The sequence below is a fragment of the Rhinoderma darwinii genome, chromosome 4 (assembly GCF_050947455.1).
Source record: "Rhinoderma darwinii isolate aRhiDar2 chromosome 4, aRhiDar2.hap1, whole genome shotgun sequence".
Lineage (NCBI taxonomy): Eukaryota > Metazoa > Chordata > Amphibia > Anura > Rhinodermatidae > Rhinoderma > Rhinoderma darwinii.
In genome coordinates, this window is record NC_134690.1 from 338611513 (window position 1) to 338624272 (window position 12760).

Consider the following 12760-nt stretch of genomic DNA (forward strand, 5'->3'; position numbering starts at 1 on the left):
CCGCTAAATGATACAAGTTGGAATACTATTGTACAAAGGCATCCGCGTTTTAAGCTACTTTAATCTCCCTAACTGTACAGTAAATATCCAGCACACGCGGAGTTCACCACAAGATGGCCCCAGATAGAAGTTACCTTCCCAAACACTGCACATGACCTTTTCAGGGTGTATTCTTGTAATGTGTCGGAGGCAGTGTTTACATTGCTTGGAATATGCAGGTGTAATGTGTCAAGTGACTGTACAGTACAATGATTAAATAAATCAATCACCTGCCTGTCCTAGTTCTTGGATTGTAAAATCACATGGATGGCGGCCTTTCTTCAGAGGTAGCCTGGTGTTCTGTAATATACGGGAGACGTATACATGCTGAAACAATTGCTTTGATCTCTCGTTCCTTGCGTTAACGTTTTAATTGAGAATATCTTCCCTCCCTCATTGAAACAGTTTAACGCTATAAGGAGCTGTGGGCAGATGTAAATGCATTTTAGGCTTTGGCTTTCCCTTTTTAGGTCTGAATTTCCATTTGCAATCTCCTGCTCGAGGTTTACTAGAGTTTCATTTTTACATTTTGAATTTGTTATTTAGAGACAATAGGCAATAAACCTCCACTTGGATGAAAGGAAAACCTGCAACTTTGTGGCATTTACATTCTCTTTTTTTTCTTAAGCGATTCTTCCTTAACATAATTAATGTCAGGTTTGGTCGGCCTGGAGTTGAGTGCTATTGCCAGCATGACAGTGGTTCTTCAGTAATCCAGCTTCAGTTCCTGATTAATGAGGTTAGTGGAATCACTTTAATCTCTCCTCTGACATCACTGGCACCTATGTCTCTTCTCTACCACCTTTTCTTTTGTTAGCTCTCTCTGTCTAGTTTTTTACAGGTACTTGTGTACTGGAATAATAGTGTGTGTGTGTGTGAGTGTGTGTTTGTATATGTGTGTGTGTGTGTGTGTTTGTATGTATGTGTGTGTATGTGTGTGTGTGTATATATATATATATATATATATATATATATATATATATATATATTCTCAAAAGAAGATCTTGCAGCACTCCAATGGATGGTAAAAAATGTCGTTTTATTCAGTCAACATCAGACAGTGCTAAAAAAAATTGCCGTCTACTGGAGTGCTGCAAGATCTTCTTTTGAATACTCTATTTAGTCCAAGGATCGGGACTACTTGCTGGGCACCCTGACACTTATTTTCCTGTTGAGTGCTGCTGCTCTTTTTTGCCTATATACAGTGTGTGTGTGTGTGTGTGTGTGTGTGTGTGTGTGTGTATAGATATGTGTATATATAGATATGTATATATTGATATATCTATATATACACACTGAATGGCCACTTTATTAGAGACGCCCATCTAGTAGCACATTGGATCTCCTTTGGCCTTCAGAAAAGCAGCAATTCGTCGTGACATAGATACAACTAAGCTTTGAGATTGCTCTGCAGGAATATTTGCCCATGCAGTCAGGATGCTTCTCGCAGTTGCCGCTAAAGTATTTTTCTGCCATAGGATTAAACAGCTTTCATGAACAAATGGACTTGGTCAACCACAATGCTTAGGTAAGCTCCACTGTTCAAACGTCCACCCACAGGCAACCGAGCACCCAGGGTGTCCCAAGAAGACATTCCCTGTGCCTTTACTTCACCTCCACCTGCCTGAACTCCTGACATGAAGGGTTGGTTGATTCATGCTACTTGTGCCAAACCCTGACCTTCTGATCAGCATAAGACAACAGAAGTCTTGATTTATTTGACCAGGCGATGTTATTCCACTGCTCAATGATACAATTTTTGCGCTCTTTTGCACACTGAAATATTTTCTTACTGTTTTATTTAGATTTCAATGGCACTCTAACTCATTGGCTGTTCTGCTTAATCTGCGCTAAGGATCGACGAGTTGTGCGTTCGGGCACGTTGGTTGTAGCACCAGCGTTGTATTCGGCTGCAATTTGCTTGGCAGTGCACCGCCTGTTCGTCATAACAATTCTTGTCATCCTCCTCTGACCCCTTTCATCGACGAGTTACTGACGTTTACTGGATCCCCAGTCACTGGATGCTTTTTCTTGATTATACCGCAGTATACTCTCTACACCGTTGCATGAGAAAACCCCACAGGGTTGACATTTTTTTAAATTTTGGCACCGGCTAATCTCGCACTGCTGACCCTGCCTCGTTCAAAGAGATCGCTCGGTTCTCCCATTCTAATGGGAACTCACACTGAAACGTATTCACGGAAATCTTGATTTTATGCTGCACTCCGTGGTCTCATGTATAATTTCCATACAGGGAAGCTCCAATCGTGAAAGGGCAGGTGACTCTAATAAAGTGGCCATTCAATGTATGGATATTTAGAAAGAGTGCTACATTTTTATTCTGCATAAATGTATTCTATTCTGTTCATTAATGTATATTATGTAAAATCTATAATTATAAACTATAAGGCCAGGTTTGCACAATGCGGTTTGGTGCGTTTTTCTTTTCTTTTTCATCATAACTGTAATCCTGGGGGGGGCGACCTTCCAAGTAGGGAAATAAAATCTCAACTTTTTTTCAAACTAAAAGATTCTTTATTTTAAATCTCTATTTTCTTTTCTAAACAAAAAAATACCTAGAGACAATTGTTTTACAAAATGGAATTGCATGCACAGCTATTCGATAATCTATACTGTCCATACATATATATTATGGAATGCAATTCCCTTATGAATGAGGCCCATTCCTATATAAAGAGGATATATTCTTTTCATATATCTTTCTTTTACACAAATTTCTTTATTGAAGAATGCACTCAAAGGGGCACTTTGTACCGACACATACACATTCTTACTACTACATGCACGTATACTCACCACATACAGTCAAGCAAACACACAATTTGTCATTAAATACAACATAAACATAAGTAAGCACGCATGTTCACTATTTTTACAGGCATCCATTCTTACAAACTCAACACATTCACTACCTACAAACACGCACACGTGAACACTCGCTACTTAGATGCGCAGACTCATTACATACAGTCAAATATCAGAACTATGTACACACTATACGTTTGCATGAAGTACACACACATTTATACTGACACAGATATATAACAAGCCCAACTCTGTTTACTAATGGGGGTGGGGGGGGGAGTACCTGAGGAATTTTTATTTTATTTTTTTTAAAATTGGCAGCTGCCAGGCCAGCGCTGGCAAATACATAGTACGGTTGAAAATAAATGATGACATTTTTATCTTTTTTTTTTTTTTTTTAAATAATTTATATCCAGCGGCACTTATTAAAGTAATATTCTTTATCTATTTTCCTTTAATCTGACTGTTCTTATGTTTACACAGTACACAGAGCACAGGCACTCAGACCGCTGGACAGTAGCATTCTACATCACCGCTAATGAGCGGCTGTGTGTGACATATAATGCTACAGCCCATCGGTCCCAGCTTTTCTGTTAACGGTCTAAATCTAGGAACCAGTCGGTATTACTGCACACCCACTGTTGCTTCTTACCCTTGGGAGCCAAGTGGTAGCAGTAGCGGCAGCGGATGGGAACCCTCTGCCGTGGGCGTGGGGTGTAAATTGATGTTCCGATTTAGCAAAGAATCGGAAATGTGGTGCATTGAAAGGACAAATTAATTTGATTGTCCAGCCCTACCTCCTAAATGTGAGAGGCGTCCGTACGGTGCAAGCCCGTTACAGTTGTTAGGAATTGAGGAATGACATCTATGGATAGAACCAGGGCCACAAAAAACAATGAAAGACAAATGAATACAACCCACATAAGAGAACAGGTTATAAAAAAGAGGAGGATAAGGGAGAAACAAGGACTGCAAGTGGCAGAGCCCGACAGAAGATGTCAAAGCCTACTTACTGATCCCTGCTCGGGTGGGGGGGGGGGGTCACCGTATTCATCTGAGATCTGGAAAAGCATCCATGAGCCCACGAGGAATGATTATCCCACAGCAATGCAGTGAGATCTTCTATTCTCAGAATATCATTCATCTTGTGGGTGCAACGGGCTCTAGTGATTCTGGGCAGACCGATTTTGCTTGAGTTCTGGGATGCAGGTGTTGACGAGGTGATTTTAGTAAATTTCATGTTTTTTAAGCAAAATATTTTTTAGTGCTTTATTGGTCTAAAAAGTAGAGCAATGAAGATTGTTTTGTTAAGCTAAAATCATGATTTTATTGAATGCAGATTTACTGTACTTGTGGATTTTCTCAGGGTACCACAAAAATGGAAACACAATCTTAAATATATTTTCTCTGTTTTATATGTTCTATCTACTGTTTGATTAATTGTGTGTAATTTTTTAAAGGGAGCGCTTGTGAGTGCCTTGACGGATGACACTTTACATCTTTGGAATCTGCGACAGAAGAGACCTGCCATATTGCATTCCCTGAAATTCAGCAAAGAACGGTAAGAAAATACAGTTGGCTCATGTTACAATTGGCCATTGGTTTCGTGATTGGCACCTTTTATCATGGAGCATGACTAGCATTAATTTTATTCGATTGTCACTTGTTGCGCAGCTATAATATTAAACACAACAGAGTTCTTTGAAATGGTGCTTCAGATTCAGGACTAACTGCAGCAGGTAGACAATACTTCTAAATGTAAAAATCACACTTGCCAAATTGGCACAAGTACTCTTTTCAACAATAATTGATGTTTGTTTATGTAGTGATTATATTCTGTGGTGCTATACTGTACCTAATAAAATATTTAGGTAACATTTTATAATAAATACAAACGGACAACGTACAATTTACAGGTGGGGATTCCAGGGAAGACCAGTAAGAAGATCTGGATCCCGGTGACTAACCGTTTTGGGAACAGACTGTTTTGAGCACCAGGCACCGTTTAGCCATTTTTAAACTGCTCTAACTTTTTTTATTTGTTGGGCTAGCGTCGTGATTTTTGAGATGTTTTTTTAATGAATGATACAGGACTTTTTTCATCATTTTTATACACATACTTTTTGCTATTTTAGAATATTTTGGCTTATAGTTTTAAGAGTAAAAAAAAAGATTTCAGCTTAACTTTTCTGGTAATTTGGTTTTACCCTAAAATAAACCTTTTATTTGTGATGGTCATTGTCTACCGTAGATCCGTAAATTTTGATATTACATGTCTATTTTAGGGTAAATGGGTCAGGGCTGTTACGACAATAATTGGCGTGGGGAGCTATACTTGGGTCGGTATTTTATGTCTTATTTGTTACTTTTATTTTACTTTTATTTTTTATTATTATGGCTTGTTACTCCATGGTCAGAAAAGAACATTGGGGATTGTTTTTTTTCTCTATTACACCATGTTTTTCTACTATGCAACCCCAGTTACAGGGGAAATCAGCCCTGTTATAGTGACTATTGTCACTGTTAGGGTATGTTCACACGTAGTCAACCAAAACGTCTGAAAATCCAGAGCTGTTTTCAAGGGAAAACAGACCCTGCTTTTCAGACGTTTTTTTACCAACTCGCATTTTTCGCTGCGTTTTTCGCTGCGTTTTCTACGTCCGTTTTTAGAGCTGTTTTCATTGGAGTCTATGAGAAAACAGCTCCAAAAACGTCTGAAAGAAGTGTCCTGCACTTCTTTTGACGGGCTGTATTTTTACGAGTCGTCGTTTGACAGCTGTCAAACGATGACGCGTAAATAACAGGTCGTCTGCACAGTACGTCGGCAAACCCATTCAAATGAATGGGCAGATGTTTTCCGACGTATTGGAGCCGTATTTTCAGACGTAAAACGAGGCATAATACGCCTCGTATACGTCTGAAATTTGGCCGTGTGAACATACCCTTAGGGCTGTGCTGGGTCTAGTTAGAGCCAGCAGCAGTCTTCCACTAACAGCATCCCGGTCACATGATCACCGGGAATAATTGAGTCAGCAGTGTTACCGCTGCCTCTATTCTACACACCATGCTCATTGAGTGGCATGTACAAGAGAACAGTGAAGATAGACCTAAGCATATCGGGGAAAATTACACTGCTTTTCAGACTACTACTTTGTATCTGTAGCAAAATTTAGTGGGTACTCTGCCGATATGGCTAACGGATGATTTAATATCGGAAGACTGAGAAGGCTGACTTATTGGAATCTTAATTGTGAATGAGTGATTCAACTTCTTCTCAAACATATTACATGACGATGGGTGTTTTGAAGTTTTGGAGGTAACGGGACTAGTTTTTGGTTTTGTGTATTCATTTTTTCCTTTTGTTTCGAAGAGCACATTTCTGATATTTCTTTATGTGGGTAGGTTTATAATTTCCTCCCGGATGGATTCCTAGACTCTGCCGCAGATCTCCCCTGTGGAGACCTTTAACCACTGGCTTTCTTTACCTTTGTGCTCTATTTCGCATTTTTCTGCTCCTTAACCCCTTAAGGACGCAGCCTAGTTTGGGCCTTAAGGCTCAGAGCCCATTTTTCAAATCTGACATATTTCACTTTATGTGGTAATAACGTCGGAATGCTTAAACCTATCCAAGCGATTCTGAGATTGTTTTCTCGTGACACTTTGGGCTTCATGTTCGTGGTAAAATTTGGTCGATATATTCAGTCTTTATTTGTGAAAAATTGCAAAATTTAGAGAAAATTTACAAAAAATAGCATTTTTCAGAATTTAAATGCATCTGCTTGAAAAACAGACGGTTATACCACCCAAAATAGTTACTAGTTCACATTTCCCATATGTCTACTTTAGATTGGCATCGTTTTTTGAACATTATTTTATTTTTCTTGGACGTTACAAGGTTTAGAACATAAACAGCAATTTCTCATATTCTTAAGAAAATTTCAAAAGCCTTTTTTTGAAGGTGCCAGTTCAGTTCTGAAGTGGATTTGAGGGGCCTATGTATTAGAAACCCCCATAAAACACCCCATTTTAAAAACTAGACCCCTCAAAGTATTCAAAACAGCATATAGAAAGTTTTTTAACCCTTCAGGCATTTCACAGGAATTAAAGCAAAGTGGAAATGAAATTAGCAAATTTCATTTTTTCTGCTGAATTTCAATTTTATTCAATTTTTTTTAGTAACAGAGAAGGTTTTACCAGAGAAACACTACTAAATATGTATTGTCCAGATTCTGCAGTTTTTAGAAATGTCCCACATGTGTCTCTAGTGCGCTCGTGGACTAAAACACAAGCCCTAGAAGCAAAGAAGCACCTAGTGCATTTTGAGGCCTCTTTTTTATTAGAATATATTTTAGGCAGCATGCCAGGTTTGAAGAGGCGTTGAGGTATCAAAACAATGAAAACCCACCAGAAGTGACCCCATTTTGGAAATTACACCCCTCAAGGAATTCATTTATGGTTTTTGTTATCATTTTGACCGCACAGTTTTTTCACAGCACCTATTTGAATTGGGCTGTGAAATGAAAAAAATGATATTTTTTCCAATAAAATGTCATTTTTGATCAAATTTTCTTATTTTCACAGGGAACAACATACCCCATTTTGTTGCCCAATTTGTCCTTAGTGCGGCAATACCCCATTTGTGGTGATAAACTGCCGTTTGGGCCCATGGGAGGGCTCAGAAGGAAAGGAGCGCTATGTGTTTGTTGGAGTCCAGATTTTGCTGGATTGGTTTTCGGGTGCCATGTCGCATTTGCAGAGCCCCAGAGGTATCAAAGCAATGGAAACCCACCAGAAGTGACCCCATTTTGGAAACTACACCCCTCAAGGAATTCATTTATGGTTTTTGTTATCATTTTGACCGCACAGGTTTTTCACAGCACCTATTTGAATTGGGCTGTGAAATGAAAAAAATGATATTTTTTCCAATAAGATGTCATTTTTGATCAAAATTTCTTATTTTCACAAGGAACAACATACCCCATTTTGTTGCCCAATTTGTCCTTAGTGCGGCAATACCCCACTTGTGGTGATAAACTGCCCTTTGGGCCCATGGGAGGGCTCAGAAGGAAAGGACCACCATTTGGCCTACTGGAGCTTTTCTGGTGCTAAGTCATGTGTGCAGAAGCCCCTGAGGTACCAGTACAGTTGAAACCCCCGAGAAGTGACCCCATTTTAAAAACTACACCCCTTAAGACATTCATCTAGAGGTGTAGTGAGCATTTTGACCCCACAGGTACTGTGTAAAAGATAATGCGCAGCAGATGGTGCAGTGTGAGATTTGCAATTTTATATATGTATATGCCATTTCAGTGTCCAATATAGTGTGCCCAGCATGCGCCACCGGAGATATACACCCCTTAAATTGTAATGTGGGTTCTCCTGGGTACGACAATACCCTACATGTGGCTGTTATCAGCTGCCTGGGCATACGGCAGGGCTCAGAAGGGAAAGATGAGGGGGGTAAGCTGTGCGGAGTGCATCAGGGTAAATTAAAAATCAAGGGATGTATGATACATTTTAAAACAATCTTTTATACAGAGCCCTGGTTTTTCGGGACACGTGTCACATTGGTATATTGTGTTCTTCCTTATCCCCCTCTTATAGCAGACTCTGCACCTCTTTTGACTCTTTCCCTTTCCACCGGTTTGGGGACCTTCTCCTGGAAAGTGTTGCCCTGGTACGATGCGTGTGGCCTCGCTTCCAGAAGTACTGGGTGCCCCCCCTTCCTGGTCCCTAAAGATTAGATCTTGAAATTCCAGGAAAGTTCCCCTCTGGCCTGCACATCGACGTAGCACATACGCATTGTACAAAGCCATCTGTATGATGTGCCCGGCCAGCTTCTTATACCACACCGCATGGCGCTGTAGGGCTTCAGGACTTGATTTGACAAGTCCATCCCTCCCATGTACCTATTGTAGTCCAGGATGCAGTCTGGTTTGGGGGTGGCCTTTCCTTCATATATCCTAAACCTGTAGGTATACCCTGATGCACTCTCGCACAGCTTATACATCTTCACGCCATACCTTGCCCTCTTACCTGGCAGGTACTGGCGGAATTGAACCCTCCCTTTAAAATGTACCAGGGACTCATCAATAGAAAAACACTTCTCGGGTGTGTATGCTTGGGAAAACCGGGCACTGGAACGGTCTAATAGGGGTCTCCGTTTATACAAACGGTCAAAACTGGGGTCATCTCGGAGTGGGCACGGCTCATTATCAGTATAATGTAAGAAGCGAAGTATTGCCTCATTTATTTATTTTTTTAGGTTCCAGTTCATTTCTGAAGTTGCTTTGAGGGGCCCATATATTAGAAACCCCTATCAAACACCCCATTTTAGAAACTAGACCCCTCAAAGTATTCACAACAGCATTTAGAAAGTTTATGAACCCTTTAGGTGTTTCACAGAAATTTAGAGCAAAGTAGAGGTGAAATTTACTCTTTTTATACCATTTTTTTTATAACACAAAAGGATTTATCAGAGAAACACAAATTAATACTTATTGCCCAGATTCTGCAGTTTAGAGAAATATCCCACATGTGGCCCTAGTGCGGTAATGGACTGAAGCACCGGCCTCCGAAGCAAAGGAGCACCTAGCGGATTTTGAGCCCTCTTTTTTATTAGGCACCATGTCCGGTTTGAAGAGGTCTTGTGGTGCCAAAACATTGGAAACCCCCCAAAAGTGACCCCAATTTGGAAACTAGACCCCTTGAGGAATCCATTGTAGTTTTCTTGGGGTGCATGCGGCTTTTTGATCAGTTTTTATTCCATTTTTAGGTGGCGTGGTGACTAATAAACAGCAATTCTACTATTGTTTTTGTATACTTTTTTTTTTTACAGCGTTCACCGTGCGCTATAAATGATATATTAACTTTATTCTGCGGGGCGATACGATTACGGCGATACCAGATGTTTATAGGTTTTTTTTATGTCTTATGGCGTTTGCACAATAAAATACGTTTTGTAAACAATCATTCACTTTTTGTGTTACCTTATTCTAAGAGCCATAACGTTTTTATTTTTCAATCAATAAAGCCGTGCGAGGACTTATTTTTTGCGTAACGAACTGTATTTTCCATCAGTACCATTTTTAGGTACATGCGACTTTTTGATCTCTTTTTATTCCATTTTTTGGGAGGTGAAGTGACCAAACAATTGTGATTGTGGTACGGTTTATTAATATTTTTTTTTACGGCGTTCACCGTGCGGGATAAATAACAAAATAATTTTGTAGTTCAGGCCGTTACGGACGCGGCGATACCAATTATGTATAGTTTATTTGTTTGTTTATATATTTTTATTAATAATAAAGGACTGATAAGGGAAAAAGTGGGACTTTTACTTTTATTACTTTTAAAACTTTTATTTTCTTATTTTTACACATCTTTTTTTAACTTTTTTTTTACTTTATTACTTTGTCCCACTAGGGGACTTGAGGGCAGGAGGCCCTGATCGCTATTCTAATACAGTGCACTACATGCGTAGTGCAGTGTATTAGAACTGTCAGCTACTCACTGACAGCAAGCATAGTGGGTCCTGACGTTGTCAGGACCCACTAGGCTTCCGTCTATGGCATAGCCGGACGCCATTGTTTGGTGTCCGGTTGCCATAGTCACCATCGCCGGCCGCTATCGCGTAGCAGGCCGGCGATGGCAGCTTAACCCCTAAAAAGCCGCGATCTCTATAGAACGCGGCTTTTAAGGGGTTAATCAGCGGGGACACAGCGATCGGTCCCCGCTGTAGGAGCTGTGACAGCTGCTGAACAAGACAGCAGCGTCACAGCTCCTGTATGTGTCGGGAGGACGGCCGAAACGGCCGTTACTCCCGTGACGTACTATTACGGCATGGAGCGCGAACGATACAGCTGCCATGACGTAATAGTACGTCAAGGAGCGGGAAGGGGTTAAGTTCATTTTCCTTTTTTGAATAATGCTTTATATAATTTATTTTTTATTTATTTGAAATGTCATACTGGGCTTGTATTTTCTGTGAATTGTAACAGAAATCGAGCCCTTTTTCATGTTCTGTATATATTGTTTATAAAATAATTGAAATTGTTCAGTAAACAGTTGACAAAAAATATACTTTATTTTTCGGACTATTAGACGTACATTTTGTCCTAAAAACTAAGCTGTAATCTTGTGCTGCGTCTAATAGTCCGAATACAGGCAGCTGCTAGTGTATGAAGAAGCAGGAGACTGAGCTCAATGATTCAAAGGTCCTTGCAGTGCACAGTTATGGCAGCAGATTGTCCTGTGCTGTTTGTGGTAAAAAAAAATCTCTCGGTTATCTGCACACTGAACATTTACATCTTATATACAGATTAATGTCAAACCTGACTGTTCACTGAGCGAATAACAAACGTTTGTTACACACCGCACAGTAAATCTGTACAGGTACTAATCTGCAAGGACCTTTTAGCCACTCCCCCTCCTATGTACAGAGCCGCAAGAAGAGCAGATTCAACACCATTAACCGCTGCCTCTCCACACCTCTGTCTGGTGAGTTCAGGGGAGGAGGAGAGCACTATAGCTGCCCATATCTTGTATCTCTGTGGTTGGCATTGTATTGGAGTATTGTGGTTGGCATTGTATTGGAGTATTGTGGTTGGCATTGTATTGGAGTATTGTGGTTGGCATTGTATTGGAGTATTGTGGCTGGCATTGTATTGGAGTATTGTGGCTGGCATTGTATTGGAGTATTGTGGCTGGCATTGTATTGGAGTATTGTGGCTGGCATTGTATTGGAGTATTGTGGCTGGCATTGTATTGGAGTATTGTGGCTGGCATTGTATTGGAGTATTGTGGCTGGCATTGTATTGGAGTATTGTGGCTGCCATTGTATTGGAGTATTGTGGCTGCCATTTGTATTGGAGTATTGTGGTTGCCATTGTATTGGAGTATTGTGGCTGGCATTGTATTGGAGTATTGTGGCTGGCATTGTATTGGAGTATTGTGGCTGCCATTGTATTGGAGTATTGTGGCTGCCATTGTATTGGAGTATTGTGGCTGCCATTTGTATTGGAGTATTGTGGTTGCCATTGTATTGAGGCACTGTGGCACACATTGTATTGTGGCACTGTGGTGTACTGTGTCTATACCCTATTGTCTGAATATTACCCAGGAAATTTACAATAAAAGACAAAACTCTTTTTTTTCCTCCTCTTTTATGCTACAAATTGAGTGCATCTTATGGTTCAATCTTTTTATTAATTTCAAACATAAAGAACAAGACCAATGTGTACATATCACAGTATATGCAGAAATAAAATTAACGTTCCAATCATACAAGCTTGGTTAGTCGGACTAACAAAGAAATCTAGGTATATCTATCCAAAACGTAATGTGTACAACACAGTTCAGTTTATATTACAAGATATGGCATGGACTAATTACTATGATTATAACAGTTGCAGTAAGAAAAATAAAAAATGTGGTGTAAGCACATTAAGTGTGTTCTACACATATGCAATTTGAGCTATTCCTCCAAGCGTCCCATATTATCAAAAAGGAGTTGAAAGTATTCGATCCGTATGCTACTATTCTCTCCTATAGAAAGGTGGTATTAATGAGGAAATTACTTCTGCAATCTGTGGAATGGAGGTAGATTTCCAATATTTTGTTATAGCAATCTTGGCAATTATCAGTATTTTACACATTTGGATCCTAAATCTTGAAGGTTTTACTTGAAGATCCAAAAATAAAAGTGCTAGTTGCGGAGAACAATGAATAGGTTGATAAGATTCGAGATCAATCGGAATATCTCTTGCCAATAACATATTAAGAGTGGACATTTCCATAAGACATAAAATAGGTTACCCCGCTGTCCACAGCCTCTCCAACACCTACGTGAGGAAGTCTGGTACATTCCACTTAAAGAGGCTCTGTCACCAGATTA

The 12760-nt window shown here is 39.9% G+C and overlaps 1 protein-coding gene across 4 annotated transcripts in view; it reads left to right on the forward strand.

The window, feature by feature from the left end:
- STXBP5 (syntaxin binding protein 5) overlaps nucleotides 1–12760 on the forward strand; it is a 396458-nt gene that overhangs the window by 122822 nt on the left and 260876 nt on the right. For all 4 annotated transcript variants that reach the window (XM_075862864.1, XM_075862866.1, XM_075862865.1 and 1 more), the window contains exons 3-4: nucleotides 697–778; nucleotides 4326–4426. In XM_075862864.1, coding sequence (XP_075718979.1) covers nucleotides 697–778; nucleotides 4326–4426 — 183 coding nt within the window. The remainder of the gene's footprint in view (nucleotides 1–696; nucleotides 779–4325; nucleotides 4427–12760) is intronic.